At 52.4% G+C, this 21613-nt stretch overlaps 10 protein-coding genes across 12 annotated transcripts in view; 4 read left to right on the forward strand and 6 right to left on the reverse strand.

The window, feature by feature from the left end:
- H257_05841 (hypothetical protein) overlaps nucleotides 1-920 on the reverse strand; it is a gene marked incomplete at both ends in the record, with an annotated part of 5548 nt that extends 4628 nt beyond the window's left edge. Inside the window, one exon of the mRNA XM_009830833.1 lies at nucleotides 8-920. Coding sequence (XP_009829135.1) covers nucleotides 8-920 — 913 coding nt within the window. The remainder of the gene's footprint in view (nucleotides 1-7) is intronic.
- A 1176-nt stretch (nucleotides 921-2096) lies between these two features.
- On the reverse strand, nucleotides 2097-2405 carry H257_05842 (hypothetical protein; the record flags this gene model as incomplete). The annotated part of the gene is made up of 1 exon (XM_009830834.1): nucleotides 2097-2405. One exon carries the CDS (start codon nucleotides 2403-2405, stop codon nucleotides 2097-2099), a length of 309 nt encoding a protein of 102 aa, XP_009829136.1.
- Nucleotides 2406-6613: 4208 nt separating this feature from the next.
- On the forward strand, nucleotides 6614-8409 carry H257_05843 (hypothetical protein). The gene has a single exon (XM_009830835.1). The coding sequence runs from the start codon at nucleotides 6685-6687 to the stop codon at nucleotides 8320-8322; it is 1638 nt and encodes a 545-aa protein (XP_009829137.1). The 5' UTR covers nucleotides 6614-6684; the 3' UTR covers nucleotides 8323-8409.
- Nucleotides 8246-9945, reverse strand: H257_05844 (hypothetical protein). Its single transcript, XM_009830836.1, has 2 exons — nucleotides 8415-9945; nucleotides 8246-8356 (listed from the first exon to the last, which is right to left on the reverse strand). Exon 1 carries the CDS (start codon nucleotides 9897-9899, stop codon nucleotides 8601-8603), a length of 1299 nt encoding a protein of 432 aa, XP_009829138.1. The 5' UTR covers nucleotides 9900-9945; the 3' UTR covers nucleotides 8246-8356; nucleotides 8415-8600.
- A 431-nt stretch (nucleotides 9946-10376) lies between these two features.
- Nucleotides 10377-11548, forward strand: H257_05845 (hypothetical protein; the record flags this gene model as incomplete). Its single annotated transcript, XM_009830837.1, has 2 exons — nucleotides 10377-10723; nucleotides 10780-11548. Coding segments are annotated over 2 exons (578 nt in total), but the record flags the coding sequence as incomplete, so codon positions are not given.
- H257_05846 (hypothetical protein) lies at nucleotides 10378-12760 on the reverse strand. 3 transcript variants are annotated; one of them, XM_009830838.1, is made up of 8 exons: nucleotides 12664-12760; nucleotides 12471-12596; nucleotides 12286-12406; nucleotides 12098-12238; nucleotides 11973-12046; nucleotides 11739-11907; nucleotides 11580-11673; nucleotides 10378-11516 (listed from the first exon to the last, which is right to left on the reverse strand). In XM_009830838.1, the coding sequence occupies exons 1-8, from the start codon at nucleotides 12734-12736 to the stop codon at nucleotides 11211-11213; spliced, it is 1104 nt and encodes a 367-aa protein (XP_009829140.1). In that variant the 5' UTR covers nucleotides 12737-12760; the 3' UTR covers nucleotides 10378-11210. The 3 variants fall into 3 exon arrangements, with proteins under 3 accessions (XP_009829140.1, XP_009829142.1, XP_009829141.1); XM_009830840.1 differs by having other exon boundaries at nucleotides 10378-11673; XM_009830839.1 differs by lacking the exons at nucleotides 12471-12596; nucleotides 12664-12760 and having other exon boundaries at nucleotides 12286-12428.
- A 113-nt stretch (nucleotides 12761-12873) lies between these two features.
- H257_05847 (hypothetical protein) lies at nucleotides 12874-14173 on the forward strand. Its single transcript, XM_009830841.1, has 2 exons — nucleotides 12874-13472; nucleotides 13525-14173. Exons 1-2 carry the CDS (start codon nucleotides 12881-12883, stop codon nucleotides 14058-14060), a joined length of 1128 nt encoding a protein of 375 aa, XP_009829143.1. The 5' UTR covers nucleotides 12874-12880; the 3' UTR covers nucleotides 14061-14173.
- H257_05848 (hypothetical protein) lies at nucleotides 13465-17549 on the reverse strand. Its single transcript, XM_009830842.1, has 7 exons — nucleotides 16088-17549; nucleotides 15754-16011; nucleotides 15548-15708; nucleotides 15337-15475; nucleotides 14767-15284; nucleotides 14543-14714; nucleotides 13465-14335 (listed from the first exon to the last, which is right to left on the reverse strand). Exons 1-7 carry the CDS (start codon nucleotides 17537-17539, stop codon nucleotides 14087-14089), a joined length of 2949 nt encoding a protein of 982 aa, XP_009829144.1. The 5' UTR covers nucleotides 17540-17549; the 3' UTR covers nucleotides 13465-14086.
- A 97-nt stretch (nucleotides 17550-17646) lies between these two features.
- On the reverse strand, nucleotides 17647-18892 carry H257_05849 (hypothetical protein). The gene is made up of 3 exons (XM_009830843.1): nucleotides 18648-18892; nucleotides 18152-18580; nucleotides 17647-18084 (listed from the first exon to the last, which is right to left on the reverse strand). The coding sequence occupies exons 1-3, from the start codon at nucleotides 18865-18867 to the stop codon at nucleotides 17702-17704; spliced, it is 1032 nt and encodes a 343-aa protein (XP_009829145.1). The 5' UTR covers nucleotides 18868-18892; the 3' UTR covers nucleotides 17647-17701.
- Nucleotides 18893-18953: 61 nt separating this feature from the next.
- H257_05850 (hypothetical protein) lies at nucleotides 18954-21539 on the forward strand. The gene is made up of 5 exons (XM_009830844.1): nucleotides 18954-19739; nucleotides 19797-20197; nucleotides 20244-20698; nucleotides 20765-20860; nucleotides 20928-21539. The coding sequence occupies exons 1-5, from the start codon at nucleotides 19006-19008 to the stop codon at nucleotides 21498-21500; spliced, it is 2259 nt and encodes a 752-aa protein (XP_009829146.1). The 5' UTR covers nucleotides 18954-19005; the 3' UTR covers nucleotides 21501-21539.
- The last annotated feature ends 74 nt before the right edge of the window (nucleotides 21540-21613 follow it).

The following is a 21613-nucleotide window of genomic DNA, read 5'->3' on the forward strand; positions in this document are numbered from 1 at the left end:
GGCTTACCCTTGTGGTACTTGGCGTTGTCCATGACAAACACCGCAGACCCCCATCCGAGTTCTTCGACTTCGTCCAGCAGTTTCTTGAACCAGTCGACAAAGTAGTCGTGGTTGAACATGGAGTGATAGTCCTCCACCTTCTTGCCATTCTTCTTGCCGCCAACAAAGATGTCCAGGCCCAACAGGTGCGACACGTCGGAACCATCGTCCAGTATTCCAGCAACGAAGCAGTACCGACGGCCCTTGTGCTTCGGCTTTGTCGTCGCGTCGTCCGTCGGGTCGTACAGACTGTCCGCGTGTCGACTGTAATGGTGGTGGATGAAACTCTCATCCAAGTAAACCACGGGTCGTCGGGGGGCATGCGTCACCGTCGGAACCATAAGGGCAACATACGCGTCCCTTGCCTCTTCATGCGCCTTGGTCATGCGATAGCTGATGGTGCCCTTGCGCTTGCCGCGTTCGTATCCTTGCTGGGACAAAAACACTTGGACAGCACGGAGACACGCAGCATAGTCTTTTGGGCAACACGGATCGACCACGACTACTCCATTCTCCAAGAGGTGGGCCAAGACGTCCTTCCCAACTGTACGTGTACGCGTCACGGACCGATCTCGTATGAACGACCGCACCGTGGCACGCACAGCGTGAGTGTTTGGTACTCTGGCCTTGTGGTACTTGGTGTTCGATGGGGGGTCGACAACAGACAGGTCTCCGGTAGCTAACCACTCAGCAAGGACCGCTTTGACTGTCTTGGGAGATCGGCCCAGCAGACGAGCAATGGCAACCGAGACGTTCGTCACATGCTCCTTACGGAGAGCGGATTGAAGCCAAAGGTTGTCCATCTTCTCGTCGTACGTCAGGCTACGCCTGCGGCGTAGCCTAACAAAGGCTTGGATGCGATCGACGGTATCGGCATCCATTTGTACTGTGACAAAATCCGTTTTCCCGCTGTAAGTTCGTCAATTTTTGTTCTGTGGTCCTGAAAATTGCGGGAATCGATAGAACCAATCAGTGCCGTCATTTTGGTACCAATTGGGTTGAAATTGGGGCAGAATTGAAAAAGATAGATCAAAACGAGTGAAATAATGTGTTATTCGTACCGCTATTTTGACACAGCCATCATAAAGTTACAAAAGGTTTGTCCTCGCGGTGAGATTTAAATAAATTCCATGCCTCCCAAGTCTTTATACATATTTGTTGTCACAAGTTATATTTCGTCGTGGGTCAATTTTGTATTGAACGATGTACTCTTTCCATTGTATTGTGCAATTTATTGGGTCTCCGAGGCCGTACTGTTCGCAATCGAATTCAGGAAGTTCAGACGAAACAGATATACCAAAAATCGTCGAAATTGGCCTAGTCGAACACTAAAAACCTCTTCTGGTCCCATGACCTCGCGGACTGTTAATAAACACAAAATATATCAAACCTCTGAATTTTCAGACTCATCTAACGCTACCCCACAAAGGACATTTCGTCCAAGACAATCGACAACAGTGAATGGCATCAGTTTCAGCACATACATGGACACGTTGTGTGTCCCATCACACAACACAAAATCGCCGTACGATGATGCGTACTTGATCATTTGGGGCTTCTATATTGGCGAAATTAGCATATATAAAGTCATGATAAATATTACATATAAATAATACCTGCATGACAATGCTCTTTAACTGCAATGCTGACGTCAGGTTGAAATGGAACACACCTCCGGTGGCTTGCATGGCATATCCCATTTCAAAAAATCGTCCCATACTATCAACATCAGGACCAAGATGCAACACACGCCCTCTGTCCTTTAAGCGAGACATCAAACTAGGGCAATACATCCGGCCCGGATACAACGCTTCCATAATCTCACGCACTTTGGAAACGGGCAAGTTGAAACGGCCAAGTCCAACTACTCTGTCGATTTCATCCGGCTCCAATTGTTTTTCAAGCGACAACAATTGCACACCATGTCCAACTACGGTCATTCCTGCAATACTGTGGTTGTGCGACAATCGTGACATGAAAAAATAGTTTAGACAACAGTTACATTAAAGTTAATTGACTAACCTATGGACGTAATGGAATAATTCAGATTTGCCTTGTCAAAAAGTGAACTTGATGTGCCACTGGCACGTCGACCGGCCACTGCACACTTCTTCCTTGTGCGTGCAGTATAGCGTAGAGCGCCGCATGATTGAACCTCGTCCGCCGTGTACGGGGTGGGGGTTTTTTTTGGAGAAATTCTTTCCCGTCCGGGAGACTGTGAACCCTTGTGCGCGTGCCCACGCCTGGACACTCGTGATGAATTTATTTGCGTCGATGATTTTATGGTGCATAACGAGCAAGTCACCGAACGTCGACACGGTGCTCTGGGTGGTTGCATTGGGTCTGGTGGCTTTGTCCAACCCCATCCTGGCCATCCATTGTGTGTTCGCTGCTCATCCCACTGCCTTATTTTGAATGTGAGCATCGCAAACTCGTCGAAAGCGTGTGCGGACCATTCAAACGATTCATCCGTATAATCATTCGGTATCCGGATGTTTTGAGATCTATACATAAACTTTGTATCCTATTTTTGACAATAACCTCAAATAAGGATACATGTCCGGATAAAGCTTAACCGGACCATGCGGCAGAGGCGCATGCGCCTAAAACGAGAACCCCCCGCGGTTTCTGGTCAAAATATCCACTCCACTTATCGGTCAATCCTTTGACCAGGCGCTTACCGCTCAGTGACACCGCTCTATTTATTTTAGGAAATACTGTACAGCCGTTGTACCACTAGGTTGAATACACTGGTCAATATTAGATTAGACAGTGTTGTATAATAAATTTGCACCTGGATTTGTGGAGATGCCAAGGACGACTGTTCGTGTTCCTCTATCAGTGTCCATTCTCCACGTCGTCCTAACACCATTGGTCACGACATGTAACTGACGTACAAGAAGACGTGAGCGCTTGCTGCCCAATTCAATCATTGCATTTTCCGCGAGGGACACATCCGCTTGAGCTCGCATCAATATCTCTTTACGTTTGAGCGAAAAAGAACAGTTTCGCATCCGTACCATCCGGAATTGGAACTGTAAACACTTTCACACTCAAAGCGCGTTGGGCAATTGCATTTTTGGCTTCTATTGCAGCAACAAGATCCGCATGCGCCTTGGCAGTATTTACAATATCTCATTTGAAAAATATATATCGTAGAAATAAATATCATACAAATAAAATAATATATATTACCCTGTTGCGCATGTTTTGCCCGTTTTGATCCAATTGGTCGCTTCTCCTGCGAAAGTGCGATTGCACTGGTTGCTGCCAAAACACTCGCTGGTACCGCGGCCACCCCAGTTCCATCGCCAACAACATTAAATGCACGCTGCCACTTCGGTTGGTCCTTGAGGATCTCCCAATATGAACCAATTTCGATGGTGTTTGCTTCTTTTTCACCTTTTGCGGTTTAAAATACTCGTGGGCGTCGGCGATGTACTGCTCGTTTTTGTATCCAGAGCGAACGATCGATGTCGTTAGTTTGAGCGCCGAGGCAAATACAGCCACTTGTCTGTTGATTGTATCTCTCCAATGAATGTAGCTACCATCACCAGTTCGATAGTATTGGAAATGTTACCGTTGTCTTCATGTAGCAAATGATTTTGTCATACACTATGCCTCTGTGTGCATTCAGGATTACTGTTGTATGCTGCAGCTACTAGGGCGTGGAAATGACTTGCAATTTGATCGTTTCCGAAGTTGGGATCGAGGTAGGCACTCACTGTCAGCCATTCGTGATACAGCTGTACTTGCTCATGTGGGGTGAAGTTCCGGGAGCGTTCCTTCATGGCTTGTTTTGCTTGAAATGGGAAACTCAGCCACGAATCGATCGAGTCGTAGATGATTATGCTTAGTCAGTTGACTTACTGGAGTTCACAGTCTGCACACCAGCAAAAATTCCAACAAATTTACTGGAATATTGTTGGAGTACTGGAGTCCAGTAACTTTTTTACAGGTAGGGGTAGGATTTTTTAGAATTCCAGTAAATCGCCCAATAAAGTTATTGCGATCTGAGAACTGCTGGTACCGGTGCAGATGGCTCTAATAGTACTAACTTACTAGTATTACTCTGCAGCGTACAGCTGCACAAAGCCACTCATGTCGTCGTCCTTCACGAAAAGCACTTGTTTTTGGCCGGACTTGGCCATGGGCGTAAGACAACCAGTCGTAATGGATGAGCTCGTTCGGCTTTTCCGCGTGAAGCGCCAAGCCCAATGGACAGGGAACCATTAATAGTATTAATACTTCGTATTGATATATCCATTTTTAATAATAGTACTTCGAAGTACTACTCTGTTCCGCGAAAAGAGTCCCATTTTTTATCTTGATTAAAGTATGCTTTGAATTGAAAATCATCTTGAAGTTTGTATTGAACTCCCAGATTACATGATGCGTCTCAAAAATTTAATGACCATTTTATTAAAATTACTCGACTACTGAACTTGGGAATTCACGGTGCTCAGGAAGGCTTGGGCACTCCGGTGGATTGCAGGGTCACAATTGACATTGAACAAGGACAGGTCTTTTATGGACGCGTCTTTCCTCATGTGCGGAAGCTTGTAATCGTTCTTTCCCATGTTTTCAAGCGTCTTTTCCATCACCTTTTGCAAAGTAATGAAGGTTTTAGACAACGTGTCAACAGGCAGCTCATGAAATGAACTGTTTACAGCATCAACAAGCTCCTCGATGGTTCGAGTGACCTTTTGACTTTGTAAGCTTTGGATCGAGTTAAAGTATCCCAAATCAAGGATATTTAAGTCAGGGCTGTTTGCAGGCTGGTTGGCCGCTTCAATACCCTCAACACCATACTGTAGCAGAAGCTGCGAAGTCACACAGTTATGTGGACTTGCATTGTCTTGCTGCAAGTATATTATTTTACTCTGATCCCCCAAAGGGAATTTAGATTTTATCGCCGGCACAACATTTTTCAATATCATGTCGCGATAAACATCAGCAGTAACCGTCTGAGGTACAGTTACAATAGTGCCTTTTGGACGATTCTTGCTGCCCCGTTTCGCCGGCACCTTTTCAATAAATGGCCAAACGCCCAACTTCCCGTCAAACATAGACTTTTTGTGAAAATCATATCTTGGCCGAGCCACCGCAGCCAAAAACATAACCTTCGTGATAAATCGTTTCGACTTCAAATATCTTGAGGGGAGGACTTCATCTTCATATGCATAATATCTTTTCTTTACAGTCGTTAAAAAAAACCACTTTTCATCAACATGCACAAAATTGTGCATATTGGAAAAAGTAATTTTCTTCGACGACTGAAAAAGAAAAGACATTGCATGCTTCACGCGGCTTCTTTCGTTGTCTTCTGTGAGAAACGGCCTCGAGTAACTTGACTTGCTCTTGAGTTGGTCTTCTTCGGCCATGTGTCGTACGAGGGTGGTCTTGGGGATACCTGAGTGCTCCGCAACGGAACCTAGAATCTGGCGGGCCACCAATGGAACAGCCTTGACGGCAGCCCTGATGTCGCTTGGGCTGCGTTGCACTTTTGGGCCCGAATTCCCTATCATAGTACAATTGTTAATGTTAGTCGATATTTGTACAAATTAATACCAAAACGTAAAAATATTGAAATCGAGAGGTTTTACCTTTGAAACGTGCGTTGACAACAGCAACAACGCTGCCATTGCGGAGCGACTCTTGTCCACGCTTTCAGATGCGTGCGACCGTCTTCCAATGACACTGGAAGGCGGCGGCGGTCGTGGTGTACTCTCCATGGGTGATGCGGCCGTTGTTACTGCGCCCAAGGAGCGTCTCATAGATGGCGCGACGCTCAAGGTCGGAGAGCTTGCGCTTGTCGTGGTTTGGCTGGTGGGGGGTTGTAGGACTTGGCAATGGTACAGGCAAGACGACGAAGACGACGGGAGCAAGAAGTGTATTGAGCACGAGGTGTAAAATTGAATTTTGGCTTATCAGCGGGTCTATGATCGTGTAGCGTGAATGAGCACTTTTTTTTTCCCGCTGTAACTTTTGAGGCAAAACGATCTGGAAAGCGCTCAAATGAGCCAATCAAAGAGGAAATTTCGCGCTTTTTGGTAAGCTAATCATATTGCAATGAAACGCAAAATTAGAAAAATTCCGCCAATCCAAGTGTAAACCGGACTCTCTTAGTGGACCAGAGTAGTATTCCTTAAGCTATTGGATAAAATTTGAACCAAAATACCAGTTTGAGTAATCACGTTTCTCTGGCCCTTCAATAACAATCGTTGCTTTTTCGGAGCAGTACGTTGCTTCCTTACGAGACTTCGAAGCGGAGTCAGGATTGTGAATTGACCTGTGGCGCAACCAGTTTTCAAGGTTTATTATGCGAACCAAAGCCAATCCTTTGAATGACAAGAAGCTTGGAGCTTCCGTACGGGGTTGGATCAGGTTTTCATGACATTTTCAGGGATACAGATCCATAGTGGTAATGTTATGGTGTTCCTCAAAAGCATTAGAATGAACTCGAACTGGCCAAAACCATCCCAGAAGAATTCCACGTGGCCGGTTTGGCCAATCAAACACTGTTCTCTTGATGTCTGGAGCTCGGATTGGTCCACGGATGAGGCTCGTTAATTTTCTCATTTTCATCGACCAGGTCAGTCCAAGATCGATCCTTGGCATCCACAGCATCCAGCACCAGTCCTCATGTCGTCGTCGTCGGCCCACGATACTCTCTCTAACGTCGATATCTTCCGTTTGATGGTACAGCTGCAGCACGGGCTTCCTGGTGTGCTCCACGAGTACGTCAAAGACGCTAGTGCAATGTCCTTTCGACACACTCGGGTTGGCTACGACACGACGAGCCAACCCATTGGCATCTACTACGTGCCGATGGCATCGAAAGTTCGATTCGACGACTCCATGGACCTCCTCCACGTGGCCCTCCATCATAGCGACATGTATCTACGGGCAAACGACCTCTACCTCAACAACCACCATCGCGACCCACGACTAGGGTTGCATCTCGCTGTCTTTGACGGTAATTTGACGGCCGTCCAGGGTCTTCTCGCGCACAACCCTGCTTGGGCGTCGGGCGAAGCATTGTCGTGCGCCGTCAAGTTCGGTCACCGCTCTCTGGTCGAGTATTTCGTTCAGGCCCGAAAAAACAACCCGTTGCTTTCGACATATGCGCTTCCGGACGCGAGCCTGGTGCTGGACATCGCCGCGATGCACGGCCATTACGACCTCCTCGAGTACCTGCATCCGTACGAACCGAATGGATGTACATTCCGCGCCATGGATCACGTGGCAGCGCGGGGCAACGTGGCGATGCTGCAAGTCCTGCACACGACACGCAGCGAAGGCTGCTCGACTGCAGCTATGGACACGGCGGCGACATGTGGACATTTAGAAGTCGTGAAGTTTCTACATGCCCACCGCCAAGAAGGGTGTACGACCAAGGCGTTGGACGGCGCGGCGCGAGAAGGCCATCTGGACGTCGTGCGCTTTTTGAGCGAGAACCGCCGGGAAGGGTCGACACCCGCGGCCCTTCGACTCGCGGCGGAACATGGCCATCTGGAAGTGCTCAAGTTTCTGCATGTTCGGCACCGCGTGGGGTGGTGCGCGCACTTGTTGGACGCGGCGGCGCGTCATGGCCACATGGACATCGTCATGTACTTGCACGATCGCGGCGAGCGGTGCTCGTCGGCGGCGATGGACTTTGCCGCAGCCAATGGCCATTTGGAAGTGGTCCGTTTTCTCCACACTCATCGCCGGGACGGTTGTTCCGTGCACGCAATGGACCTGGCGGCAACAAATGGACATCTGGAACTTGTGAAGTTTCTTCACACCAAGCGCATTGAAGGGTGCACGACAGCCGCGATGGACGGGGCGGCGTGGCATGGTCATTTGAAAGTGGTGCAATTTCTGCATGAGAAACGGAGGGAGGGGTGTACACGGGGCGCCATGGACTGGGCGGCGACCGCTGGACATTTGGCGATTGTGCAATTTCTGCACGAGCGGCGGACCGAGGGGTGTACGACCGTTGCCATGGACGGCGCCGCATGGAACGGCCATCTGGACGTCGTACAGTACCTTCACAAACATCGTAGCGAAGGATGCACCAAGGCTGCCAAAGACAACGCCCAGCGAAACGGACACACGCACATTGTCACATTTCTCGACCTGACGCGGCTCTACACGACCAAGAAGCCATCGTCGCCGCCACCGCCAAAGCCAACCAAGGCAGAAAGCGGCCAGTCGATGTGGCAAAAGCTCACGGGGGCCATGATGCCCCGTCGACGCCGCATTAGGCAAGAAAGAATGAGTGGACTGCCCATGTAAGGGCACCGGAAGGTGACCGACCCAGTGTGCATGTCTAGTCAATTTTGGAACAGTTAATGTAATAATGTATGTGGAGTAGACTTGCTACTTACTGTACGACATGACGTGCAGCAGACGGTATCTCGTACTACTAGTACTACTACTTAAAAGTACGTAGTATTACTACGTAGTCCGTGGGGGAGTTGGAGGCAACTGAGCGATGATTTCCACCAACATTTGTGAAAATATGAAATCGATCATCGTGGTTACATAAATACGCGATCCCACGGACAACCTCCCTAGATGTTGACGGTGGGCTGCTGTTGACTAGGGCCATTCCCCCCATGCATCGCGGCGGCGGCGGCGGTCGGCTCCGCTTTTGCGGCGCGGTGGCCAGCAATCACATGCAACTTCTTGTGCCTGGCAAAGTTGGACACTTGGGTGAACTTCTTCATGCAGCCAGGGAACGGGCACTCGTATGGCTGGACGCCGGCATGCATCCAAATGTGCTCCTTCAAGCTCACGCTATGCGCGAACCGTTTGCCACACCCGTCGTAGTGGCACACGTAGGGCTTGATGCCTTCGTGGCTGCGCTCGTGTGCGCGCAAGTTGGAGCTATGCGCGTATGTCTTGCCGCAGTTCGGGTGCGAACACACCAGCGGCTTCTCGCCCGTGTGGGTGCGCACGTGGTTCTGCAGCTCGGACCGGCCGCGAAATTGCTTGTGGCACATCTCGCATGCATGGCGTTGGGACGGCTGCGTTTTGGACTTGGCTTGCTTCACTTTCGAGTACATTTCCACTTGCTCCATGAACTTGACCTGGCCATTGCTCTGGAGCTGTTGTCGCGTCGCGTGGTCCACCATCGCGGACGTGACCGTGTGGCGGCGTTTGTTGGATGGGTGATCGGGATTGGTATTGTCGTGGATGCGGGGTGCTTCGTAGTTTTCGATGCTCTGGAGAGAAATGGGCTGGGACCCACCCTTGGAACCTCCCGCGTTTGTCAAGCTCTTGACGTATTCGTCCAGTTCGGAGAACGCATCGCGCACATAATCGCTGATGGCCCACACCGTGTTTTCATGCATCTGTTCCAAGTCGAACACGTACTCTTCATCCAACTGCCGGACCGTGTCGGGCTGGTACTTCTTGATCACGTCGATCAATCCACGCAAGTATTGACTCGGTAGCATCGTGATGCGGTGAACCAGTCGCTGCTTGTCGTCAAACGTCATGGGCTGGACATCCGCGGGGTACATAAAGTCGGACGCCGTGCTTTTCTGTTTTGGTTCGACGTCGGGATGAAACGATGGCATACTCATCATGTGCATGGATTGATTCATCGGCAAAATGCTGCTGATGGAGAACGTCGACGAGTTACGCTGCTCTAAGGACGGAAGCGAGTTTGGCATGCCGTACATGCCCATGTGCAGCCCAACCATGCCGCTCGAAGACATGCCGGAGGATTCACGGAGCGTAGCGCTGCGAGTCCGCTTCAGACCGGGATGGCTCGGCGGAAGGCCGTTACCACCACCGGGTTGGTTGTTGTTCGTTAACGAAGTATCATGCGTGGCAGGCGACGTGTCGTTCGCTTTTCGGGACATGAGAATTTCTCTTCAGATCCACGAGCGATTGGGGGGTGAATTTGAAAATGGCGAATGTGGGTAAGTTCCGACCACCATTCTTTGAATTATACTTGATTTTAGTATACTAGAGCACCCCCATACAATATTATTATTGCTGTGACAAAATTGGAAGACTCGTAATATTATTTTGATTTCACGACGAATTACTTGACTAATTTATGCTTATTTAAGCACAGACCTTAAAAGTATTGTGTACTGAAAAGCTTGCTTTTGTGCGGACATGTGATTGGCGGAATATTGCATGCATTCCTTTATATATTTGAATTATTTTTATCTAGCCAATCAAAGAACTCTATAATTCAATTGTAGCGCTCGGATTGGTTAATTCCCCTAACCCTGTCAATCACCATCACTCACTCCCAACCAACCGTCATTTGTGTCGAGTGTTTGTTCGCTCGTGATCACCGTGCCCCGGGGCACATTTTCTAACCAACATGATGGCGCCATCATGGGTACTCCTTGTGGCAGCGGTGGCGACTGTCCTTCTCCATAGCGTGTATGCGTCGTCGAATGCAGCCGTGCTGTACCCCAACCAACTGCAAACCCATCAAGTGATCTACCCCAATCAGCCCGTGGTGTATGAGCTTCGAACAGACGCAGATGTATCGTACGAGGTGAAGTTGTCGTATCGCGCGACAACTCCGAGCAAGTTCACCCTTCGCATCCTCGATTCAACGGAGGGCCTCCACAAGGATCGTGCCCAGTACAAAAACATGCGACGCATCTTGAACACGGAGAAGACATTCGTCCGCGGCATTGCGGACAAAATCTCCTACGTTCAGGTACGAGATCCCATTCTCTGGAGCTTCAACAAACTCGTTGATAAAGGACGAGGTAGGTGTCCATGCAAGTCGAAGGCATTTCATACCTCCTGACTCAAGCCGAGATGGACGCGAGACGGACAGAGTTCGACATTCTCCTCGAAGACGTGGTGTTGCAGGTCCTTCCGCGCAGCGCGATCCCGCTGATTGTCGTCGCCGTGATCTTGTTGCTTCTCATGTTTGTCTGCGTGTATCCTCGCGTGATGCAGTTGCTGTCGCCAGACAACGTTATCATGAAATCCCATTGAGTATATTAAGTCATCCCCGAAAGCACAGGTTACGCTCCAAGCCGCCGATTCCACAAAACAGCAAAGTGCACATAACTGACGTACTAAGCAGATGCAATCCAGTGCATGCATTGTACACATTGCAGTGCGCATAAGCAGCCACCGAATGCAATGGACTGGTTGGCTACATATGACGTAGCTACAACCGCCACGCATCCTCGTTACAGCGCGAGGAGCTCGGACAACGAGGGCTTAGCATTACTGGTGGCCGTCGCAGGAAACATGCGCTGGACCTTGATCACATGCAAGTGCGTCTTGAGCTTCACATGATGGTCTTCCAGGAGCTTGTTGAGCGGCATGAGTTCGTCCACTGTCGTCATGGCGTTCCCGCTCAGGGTCAACGACTGCAACGTGGCGTTGCCGACGCCGTACACGACGCCGTCGACGGTTTCCGTGTCGGGCACATTCAGTTCCTTGATCACGTCTGCTCGTTCGAGCTTCTTTTTTTGCTTCTTGGCCGCTTCCAGCTACAACCTCGACAGGATTGAGAGAAAGAACGCCACCTTCCATGCCTAGCACAACGGGTTTACCGCGGCTTGGATTTGGACTTCGACTTCGGCGGCATGCTGCAGTTGATCGTCGCGGAGAATGTACCGCGTGAGGCCGCGAATCATGGCTGTGGCGCTACGAGGAACGTTCGTGGAACGTTCATGGAAACACATTGTTCGGGTAGTGTAGTACTGCAGTACCCTTGACTCGTGATGTGGTTGTTGGCGACAGATAGATGCAAGAGCGTCTTGTTCTCGGTCAGTGCGTATGCCAGGGCGGCGGCGCCGTCATCATGCAGGTCGTTCCGGAACAGATTCAGCACGGCCAACTTGGTGTTTGCCTTCAGCATGTCGGCGATGGCTGCCGCGCCTACACACATTCCAGGTGACGTTGTTGCGGACTAGTGCGTGAGGACGCGTGGACAGAATCGTTACCAGCGGAAGTGATGCCATTAGCACGCAACGACAGGCTAGTTATGGACGACTGAGGAGACAGCAAGTTTGCAAAGCTAGCTCGAGCCACGGGTATATGAATGACAGCTGGTGGTTGTGAAGTGTACCATGTGGTATGGTCGGGGGCGTCGGCAGCAGCCGCGGGTGGAATAGCGTTCCATTCGAGCTGTAGGTTCTTGATGCAAGTTGATGGAAACTTTACACACACAAAATCGAGTTGGTCGATGGTCAATGCAACATTGAACAGCCTGGCGGAGTGGTGAAATGGAGTCGGACAGTAAGGAGCTACGCGTACTTGACGGTGTGGATGGCAGGACAATTGTGCAGGGCCAGGGACATCACCTTGAGACTCGCCCCATCCAGCATCCAGTTGCGCACGTTTACGGTGTCAGTGTCGGATTCGTCGTAGCCTTGCACTACGGAACGTGGGGTCGTCACGATGTTGCGGTGATTGTGTGTGACGAAGATGGCCAACGATACCGAGCAAGTCCTTGTCTTCTTCGTCTAGCTTTGGACACAACTTGGGATGGGGCGTCACGTTGAGGAGCTTGCAATACGCAAAGAAGTCCTTGCGAAACGATTTCTGGGATTGAAACCCTTGCGTTGCTACACAACGAACGACACCACCTCCGTGAAGACGACTTCAACACAAGTCCTTACACCAACGAAGTACCATCTTGCAGCTCCTTGTCGTCTAAAATCCAGTGGGCATTGTTGGTCTGGACTGACCATGCCGCGCCTAGCATCTCTAGAGGCGACCGAGAAACCGTTTCACCAAAACTGCTGACATCCCAATACCAGGTATTTCTTTTAGGAGGTCTTTAGAAACCTGTACGAAATGATATTAACGGTTGCGTAAGATCGACAACACTAAAAAATTTCACAAAGGCATGCCGACGGAAGGCACGAGTACCCGCCTCTTGGTAGGCACGTACACACGCAAGGAAGACCATGTGGATGGACAAGGCAAGGGGATCTACACCGTATCCATCGATCACGCATCAGGGAAACTGACGTTGATCCATGTCAATGACAACACGGGAATCAACCCATCGTTTGTCGTCGTCAAAGCCAACGCCGTGTATGCCGTCAACGAACACTCCGACACGCTCAAAGACACTTTCCCCAATGGTTCCGGCTTGGTTGCGTCGTTTAGTCTGGATAACCTTGGCAGGCTCACGCGTACGTCCGAGCATCCATCCCGAGGGGGGTTTCCGTGCCATGTGTCCATCGACCCCACCAATTCGTTTGTCGCCGTGGCCAACTACGGCGGCGGAAACGTCACCGTGTTTCCCATCGATGCTCATGATGGTAAACTCCATGACCACTCGGGCTTTGCGCAGATGACTGGGGCCAGTTTGGCGAACCCCCAACGCCAGGACGGCCCACACTGCCACAGCACGACGTGGTTGTCCCGCAGCACCCTGGCTGTCCTCGACTTGGGCACCGATACCATCTCACACCACTTGGTGCATGCGAATGGTGCTGTCATGCATATCACCAATAAATTGCTCAACCTTGTTTTATGTATTAGGGGCGCTGGCCATCCATCCCGACGCTCCAGTTGTGGCGCTTCCGCCTGGGTCTGGTCCCCGCCATTTGACCTTGCATCCAACGTTACCACTGGCCTACGTTGTACACGAACTCTCGAACAACCTCTCTGTCCATTCCATCGACGCCGCCGTCCTATCGCCAAACCCCGTCCAAGTCGTGTCACTATTGCCCCATCCTTCAACCTCCCAAGACCATGCAACGGTCGACGGTAGCATCGCGGCGGAAGTTCGTGTGTCCAAATGCGGTCACTTTATCGTGGCGTCCATTCGGGGCATCGACCAACTCGCCGTCTTCCGCATCACGTACCCCTCGGGGTTGCTGGCGGCGCCGCAGTTTGTGTCGACGCAGGGCAGCGTGCCACGTCATTTCACACTCGTGGGAGACGATCTTGTGGTCGTGGCCAATCAAAACTCGCACTCGATCGTGTCCTTCCAGCTGTCCCCTGCCGACGGACTCGTGCCCACCGGCCACGCGCTGCACATTCCGTCGCCGTCGTGTGTGGCCGTCGTGTTGTAGTTGTGTACTAGTAGTAGCTAGTAATACTAAATCTCGACCACAAACAAGGACATTGCCATGAGGCGTCCGCGGGTTCCGTCCGTGACCCGGTTGCCTAGGACATTCAATCGAAGTAGCGAGAAATTCTTGGCTTGGGCTTCCACGAGCAACATCCCTTCTTCTGTGACGTGGTTGAACGACAGGTCGAGATGTCGGAGACTTTTGTTGACGCACAGACTTCGCACACATCCTTTGATGCCGTCGGCCCCCACGGTGTTGTGGGCTAGGTGCAATTCCTACCAAAACGGTGTCACACGTCAGCACATCACTGACATTGTGTGTTTTCGTTTGAAACAAACAGGACATGCCAAGCGAGTGTATATATGGGTAGCATTGTGCAAAGTGCATAATATATGGTACACATTATCAGTCTGAATCATGAATTGAGAATACCAAACTTTGGTTGAAAGGACATTTACTACGACATTGCCAATGCAACGTACGACTAGTGCCGTGTTGTGTGCCAGCTGGCTGAACAGGACCAAGCTCGTCTCGCCGTCCATTTCGGCGTACGACAAGTCCAGTACCGTCAACCGTGACGTGGCAACGATCTTGGCCAGGTGCTCACACCCTTCGGCGTGGATTTTGGACTCGGCCAGCACCAAGTACCGCAAACTACCAGTCGACAAGTCAATGGGCAACACGAATGAATGACTAGGCTACTCACGAGTGGTTGGACTCGCCCAGCGCCAGCGCCAGCTGCTCGGCACCAACGACGCCAACACTGGAACCGGGGTACACCATCAGATCGCCCTTCATGTTGAGGCTCGTGAGCGACTTGTTGACACGCAGCATGCCGGCCATCGCGACGGCGCCGTCCGTTTCCATGTGATGCCTTTCAATGTCGAGGACCGCCAAGGTCTTGTTTATGCACAGCGCGGCCGCAAGGGCCCGCGCGGCGTTGGTGCCAATGTCATTCCATCGCAAATACAGCTCTTCCAAGCACGCGTTGCCCGCTAAGCCGGTGCTGATGGCGGCGATCCCCGTAGCGCCGATGGCGTTGCCTCGCAAATCCAATCGTTTCAGGCACCGATTCGCGCGCAACGACGTGGCGAACGGCAACACGCCGACGTCGTCCAAGTTGTTCCAGCTCAAGTTCAACAACGTAATCGACCGATTGTGCTCCATGCATTCGGCAATGGCTTTCCCGCCCAACTGGTGCAAGTTGTTGTGTTCAAGAGACACCTACATCGTGTGAAATAACACCGAGGCACAGTTTGGAATGATTGATTGGTACGGAGAGCAAGATTGGGTGGTTGCGCAGGGCATCGGCAAGCCGCATGCCGGCGTAATACGTCAAGTTCGAGCTGTTGATCAGCAAGTTGGCCAACCGCACGTGGTGGCGAATACGCGTGCAAATGTACACGGCTTCGTATCTACAAGGGAAGCAAAGCATGCAAAATGAGGGCGCATACTACTACTACAGACAGTTAGGTATACATACGTACACGGCCAAGGTCAAGTGACACATGTCCAAGCTGGCGCTGTCCGGTGGCACGTGGAGTTCGTTGAGTATGGTCGTTCGGCGGTTCACACCAAAGAGTACCGTGACGATCCAGTTGTCCAAGGGGTGCGTGAACTGGTCCTTGGCGTACGTAATCTCGTCCGCCTACCATCGTCATCATCGGCATTGGCATGACGATGATGCGTGTACCGTGTCCGAGTTGCCGCGAAGTTGCTGCACGTCCAAGTGACTCGTAGCCACGCAAATCGTCTGCAGCGTGTTGTTGTGGACCAACGCCAGCCCCAACGCTTCGCCGACGACGTCCGACACGTCGTTATCGTGCACGTCGACTCTTTCCAAAGTCGGGCAGTCGACGATCGCCGTTACAATCGCCAGGACGCTCTCGGACCGAAGGGCGTTCGAGCTCAGATCAAGCTCCATGAGAACTTTGTTCATGGGCAACAACGCCTGCCAAGGCAAGGCATAGTACATTTTAGATGGCAATTTTAATATCATGTCATGCGAATAGACAAGCAAATTGTACCGATAAGATCATCCCGTCGAGCTCGTTCAGGCGCGTGTGGGCCATCTTAACCCACCGCGAGGCCCGGATTTTCCCCACCGGCAGCTGTACACCCGTGAGATTGCACGTCTCGAGAGCACATGTCGACCGCCGGAGAGCGTCCATGATGGGCGGGGCATGGCTTCGGTTCAGGCGGTCGCGGCGAAGGCGCCCCGACTGATTTTGTTCCGACACATCCTCAGACTGCAGGTGGAGCGCGGTCAACGTGTAGTTACGACGCAGGGACGCGAGCAGGCCCGCTTCGTGGACGCAGCACCCCGCCAAGTTCAGAGATGTGAGCGACTCGTTCACTTGTAAGCATGCCGACAGCGCGTCAGTGCTGCCTTCGCCCAGCGGGTTGAAGCTCAAGTCGAGGCCAAAGATCATCGAGTCCTGGTTGTCTTGGAGGGCGTGGGACAGCACCTTCATGCCCTTGGACGTGATCGCGTTGTGATGCAGGATCAACTGCGTGAGCGACGTGTTGGTGTGAACCATCGCCGCCAGCGCGTACACAGCGTCGTCACCGACGGCGTTGTGCGCGGCATTCAGCTGCAGGATGCTTCGGTTCGTCCGACATACCTGAAAGAGCACCTTGGCGCAGGCCACGTCCAAGCCGGCCCCCTCGACGTCCAACGTCACCAGCGTCATGTTGTACGCGACCCCCAACGTGGCCACCAACTTCCACGACGGCAACTTGACGCGGCGCATGGTCAACGTCTCGGGGGACTTGAGGCAGTTGGACCGGAGCAACTTGACCTGCTTCGACCAACGGACCCCCAACCACATGTGGTCCTGGAACCCGATTTCTGGGGGCGATGAAGGGAGCTGTACGGCCAATTCGGCCCGCAGCGCTTCGTCATCTGTCGGCGGCGTGAGGGCCACCACTACTTTTCGCAGCTGAAATCGACGAGTGAGGGATAGGCCATTCGATTGCAGTCGTTTGGATAGGAAGAATGAAGGGGCCACGGACTTCTCGTCGGAGAATCGAACTTGCTTGACGAGAGTACGCACTGCACTTTCGTTTGTGGTTAAAGGGGGAATGGTACTAGGAGGGGGTGCAACGCCCTTCGATGATGGTAAACGTAAGGGCTCCACTTGCAAAGACTCTGGTGCGTTGTTACTCAGCTCGACGGTCTTTCGCGGATGATTTCCAGTGGGTTGTGTATCGCTAGTTGCTGTGTCGCTGTCTGTATTGGCGGCATTGATAGGGCTATCGTTGCCTCGTGGTGTGGGAGTCTCATGTGTCGGTGTTGCTGCTTCCGTCTTATGTGGCGTAAGGATCGTGTTGGGGGATGCAGCCTGGCTGGGAACTGGAGGCGATATGGTAGCACCATTTGTTACTTGCACCATAGTTTCCTTTTCCATAGCTCCCTCGTCCACGATCACTACTCGTTGACCTTCGGTTTCCCCAGCAGTTATGTCCGTCGCCATCATCAAGTCGCCGTGATGGAATGCCGGTTTCACATTGTCCGTTACATATATTAATATTGAAACTGTCCCGGCTACGACAAATATATCAATTCGTCATCATTATTGGAGTGATTGATGCCATCATGTATACTAAACTAGTAAATAGCCCAAATCATCACCATCTCTTTAAGTGTTACTAGGACCATCCCCTGGAAGCAGAGGTGCAGATACGACGCAGGACCGCGTCCTTTGATCCACTGCCTCTTCCAACCGAACTTGCGTTTCAATTGACGCCAGCACCCGTTTGGCGTCTGCGAGCTCGCGCTCCTTGTCTGCGACGATGTCCCAAAACATGCTGTAGCGCGCCAACTCTTGCCGACGGACTTGGATGGTGGCGTGCAGCTGCTTCTGGCGCTCGCCTAGCGTCGCCTCCTCCGTCTTTCCGTCCTGGGTGGTTGTCTCTATGCGCTCAAACTCTCGCTGCCATGCGATGGTGTACGCACGTTGTCGCACGGTCGTGTCCTGGCTATACGATTCGAACGTGGCTTCGTCCTTGATGTACACGCCATCTAGCACCAAGCCATGGAGGATATATCCATCAACCATATTCGAATGCTAAAGCACAGTTGACATTACCAATAGACATGTTGTCCTGGGCATATGCCAAGCGCTCCACCACCCGCGCCGCCCGCTCGGCCACGACGGCGCGCTGCTGTGTCCGAGACGCGAGGTTCACACTGTCCATGCACGACTGCATCGACGACTCGACCGGCCCCACGAAGTCGTTTTTCTTGAATTCGCCGCGCACAACCGCGCCGTTCCACTCGGTCCACTCCCCCAAACCATGCTGCGCGTTGTCTTGCCAGCGTCCGCGGTATTTCTCCCCCACGGGAACCATGTACACGCCATGACCGTCGCGTTGGTCGCGTTTGAACTCGCCTTCATACCGAGACCCGTCGGGGAAGCTATATACGCCGACGCCATCCCTCTTGCCAGCGACGTATTGTCCGGCGTAGTGCCCTCCCGCATGAAAGTACATGCATCCGTGTCCGTGCGGAAGTTTGTCTATCCAGACATCAAAGCTTGTGAGACCAACCATTTGATTGCAATGGTAGGCTGCATGAGAATTTACCTGCATTGAGATGGCCATGGTACAACGACTTGTCAGCGAGGGTTGTCATTCCCACTAACAAAGGTGGCGTGTCCCCCACATCCATCGTCCCATCATCTTGCTTCTTGTTAGGTGTCGCGTTTGCATTCGGTTCCTCTATCGCGGACGGAATTGGTGGCCGCGGGCTATGGACTGACGTCTTAGCCGCTTCTTCCACACCTTCTCGTCGTGGTTCATGCATGAACTGTCTTGCTCGCGTTTCTGAAACCGTCGACCTAGTACAGTACACTGTACGCATTATCCGGATATGTTATACAGTGCAGAAAAGTTAGTTTATGTCACACCTTGCAACAAACTCATCAACGGCTGCGTTCGGAGCATGACTGGCGCTACCCAGCCGCGAAAGCGGCTTGCGTCCGACGACGTTATGGCAAACTTATCTACTTCCTTCGACGCATTTCGACGGCGCATCAGCGGTTTGGCATCGCCCGACGCCACGACGACGAATCCAGGCAGTCCGATGACGACCATGCCACCACCCCAACTGCCAGAAGCGGTGTCCGAGTGTAGCGTGTGTCTGTGTAGCCTGGGTCTGCTCAAATTCAAGTACGTGTGCAAGAATTGCGACAAGACCGTGTGTGGCGCCCATAGCAAGAACCAAATCCCGTTGCCCGACATGGGGGTATGGAAAGAAGTGCGTGTGTGCGACGTGTGCTATGAACAGCGGCTCAAACGTCGCGCCGGCGCGATCGAGACCTCGGACGACGCCCCAGGCGACGACGACACGTCGCTGTGCGGGATCTTGTTCAGCGGACTCGTGGAGGAGCAAGACGATACTCTCGACGAGATGCTGTACCTCGGGTCGTTCCGCATGGGCAGCCGGTCGTTGGCGAGCCGCAACTTCAACCCGAACATGGCGATCTGGATCGAGCGGATGGTGATGCTCACACCGGCGGAGCTTCTGTCGTTCAAGCCGCAGAAAGACAAGGACAAGGAGGAGTTTCTTCTCGGCATTGGCGAAGTTCGGTCGTCCATCCACATGACTGACATCTTGCACATCGACGTCGACGAGCACTACCCGCGCATCCTCACGCTGGTGCGATCCGATGGCCGGTACGTCGGTTCGTATATATCCATCCATTTGGTTTATGTCTTAATGGGGCGCTGTAGAATCTACCGCCTTCGCGCCAAAGACATCGAAACGTGCGCCGCCATCACCAAGAAGCTCCAGGAAGCGATGCACCTGTTCCAAGCGGCGTTGCATAAGCTCCAGCGCGGGCTGCGACCGGAAGACAACGTCGTCGCATGTGTGACGGTGCAGCACCACCCGTCGCTCGACGAGATCGTCGTGCGTGCCGGCACCGGTCCGGACGACAGCACCCCCTCCCGCCCCCAGTTCCTGGTCGAGCTGTACCCTGCGTCGGTCGTACGACTGTACGCGAGCAGCCCCGTGGTCAGCGCCGTCGCCACGTACACGGTGCCGGAGCTCTTCCAACAAGTCAAACGGTGCGACACTGTCCGCGGAGCGACCTCAACAGACGAGCACCAGTTGGTGACCCACGTCGACATTGGTAAGATTTCTCAATGTATTCCTAGTTGAAACTGAACAAACTCTAGAACGCATGCCCCCCCAAGGGGGATGGGCCAGCTATGGATGGTTGGGCGTGGGGTTGGCAGCAATAGGCGTCGGCAGTGGCGTAGTGCTGCTGATGTCCGCTCAGTCGCCGCCCGCCCTGCCGCTGCTGCTGCTTCCTCCTCTACATTCGCTCCTTCCATGGCTCGTGGTTGCATTGATGGCACTGACGTTGTCGTTTGCAAAGCATTTGAACGTGATGGTCCGGACGTGGCAGCTGTGGGGGCCACAGATGTTCCGCCTCGTGTGTGTAAAAGTCGACTGCATCAAGAACACCCTGCCGCCGTATGCCAAGGACTTGACGGTCGACCTGCGGTTCACGGAAGCGTGCAAGGGAGACGCGGACGAAGCCAAGCGAAAGTACTCCAAGTACCTTGAGTGGCGACACGACCACAATATTGACACCATCTTGCTTCGACCGCACCCGAATTTCAAAGTGGTGAGTGCTTGAGATGATATTTGTCGTGGCCTACATAATAAATAACGTGACCATTGGACACGTTAGATCAAGGAGTCGTACCCACAAGTGACCCACAAGCGAGACAAGCTGGGCCACCTCGTCGCGTTCGAGCTTGCTGGCGGCATGCGCAAAGGCATGCAGGTACAATAAGGCCAGCGACATGGCCATATATGCTGGCAGTAGTAGGTTGACATGTCCATATGCATAGTATTTCCAGTCCAAGGGGGTGACGGAGGAGGACGTGGTGACGCATCTCGGGTTTTACAACGAGTTCTTGTGGACCGTGCTGGATCGGCGGCCGTTTCCGGACGGGGTCATGGTCAAGGTCATCGACATGCAGGGCGTGAACATGGGCGACTTTGGCGGCGACGTGGTCAACTTTATGAAAAAGTGCTCCATCGTAGGCGAAGCGTACTACCCCGAGCGGCTCTACAAGATCTTCATCGTGAACCCGCCGTCGTGGTTTAGCATGGTGTGGAAGGCCGTGTCGCCGCTGGTTAACCCCAAGACGCGCGACAAGATCCACGTCGTACGCGGTCAAAAGGAGATTCAGAAGGCCCTGCTCGAGTTTATCGACGCCGCTAGCCTGCCCGAAGCGTACGGTGGCACGTGCGCCTGCCCGGGGGGGTGTCTGGCGAATTCAGATGACGAGATCCTCCTACGAGAGTACGTGGCCAAGATGAATGCCCCCGCCGGTAGCGTCGACTTGGCGGCCGAGCTCGCAGTTCTGCAGGGCGTAAAGGTACCACCCACGCCAGTTCCAACGACCAAACGGAGTTAGGACCTTAGGATTCAATCGAAACAGTGTCGATGTCTGCAGTGTACTGGTTGCTTTACCTCCTATGAATACTCCCCTTCATGACATGGGAATGCCGACGGATCGTAATTAACAGT

The sequence above is a fragment of the Aphanomyces astaci genome (genome assembly GCF_000520075.1).
Source record: "Aphanomyces astaci strain APO3 unplaced genomic scaffold supercont1.11, whole genome shotgun sequence".
Classification (NCBI taxonomy): domain Eukaryota; phylum Oomycota; class Saprolegniomycetes; order Saprolegniales; family Verrucalvaceae; genus Aphanomyces; species Aphanomyces astaci.

Excerpts from the sequence above, each read along its gene's own strand:
- H257_05843 (XM_009830835.1), top strand. The coding sequence starts at position 6,685 with ATGTCGTCGTCGTCGGCCCACGATACTCTCTCTAACGTCGATATCTTC.
- H257_05844 (XM_009830836.1), bottom strand. The coding sequence starts at position 9,899 with ATGTCCCGAAAAGCGAACGACACGTCGCCTGCCACGCATGATACTTCG.
- H257_05846 (XM_009830838.1), bottom strand. The coding sequence starts at position 12,736 with ATGCTAGGCGCGGCATGGTCAGTCCAGACCAACAATGCCCACTGGATT. Across the intron at positions 12,597-12,663 it reads CGACAAGGAGCTGCAAGATG|CAACGCAAGGGTTTCAATCC; the intron begins GTACTTCGTTGG and ends TTCGTTGTGTAG. Across the intron at positions 11,908-11,972 it reads TAATGGCATCACTTCCGCTG|GCGCGGCAGCCATCGCCGAC; the intron begins GTAACGATTCTG and ends GAATGTGTGTAG.
- H257_05847 (XM_009830841.1), top strand. The coding sequence starts at position 12,881 with ATGCCGACGGAAGGCACGAGTACCCGCCTCTTGGTAGGCACGTACACA. Across the intron at positions 13,473-13,524 it reads CCACTTGGTGCATGCGAATG|GGGCGCTGGCCATCCATCCC; the intron begins GTGCTGTCATGC and ends TTTATGTATTAG.
- H257_05848 (XM_009830842.1), bottom strand. The coding sequence starts at position 17,539 with ATGATGGCGACGGACATAACTGCTGGGGAAACCGAAGGTCAACGAGTA. Across the intron at positions 16,012-16,087 it reads TCGACGGGATGATCTTATCG|GCGTTGTTGCCCATGAACAA; the intron begins GTACAATTTGCT and ends TTGCCTTGGCAG. Across the intron at positions 14,715-14,766 it reads CTGGGCGAGTCCAACCACTC|TTTGCGGTACTTGGTGCTGG; the intron begins GTGAGTAGCCTA and ends GTCGACTGGTAG.
- H257_05849 (XM_009830843.1), bottom strand. The coding sequence starts at position 18,867 with ATGCATGAACCACGACGAGAAGGTGTGGAAGAAGCGGCTAAGACGTCA. Across the intron at positions 18,581-18,647 it reads CCATGGCCATCTCAATGCAG|ACAAACTTCCGCACGGACAC; the intron begins GTAAATTCTCAT and ends ATGTCTGGATAG. Across the intron at positions 18,085-18,151 it reads CCAGGACAACATGTCTATTG|ATGGCGTGTACATCAAGGAC; the intron begins GTAATGTCAACT and ends GCTTGGTGCTAG.
- H257_05850 (XM_009830844.1), top strand. The coding sequence starts at position 19,006 with ATGACTGGCGCTACCCAGCCGCGAAAGCGGCTTGCGTCCGACGACGTT. Across the intron at positions 20,198-20,243 it reads GGTGACCCACGTCGACATTG|AACGCATGCCCCCCCAAGGG; the intron begins GTAAGATTTCTC and ends AACAAACTCTAG. Across the intron at positions 20,699-20,764 it reads CGCACCCGAATTTCAAAGTG|ATCAAGGAGTCGTACCCACA; the intron begins GTGAGTGCTTGA and ends TGGACACGTTAG.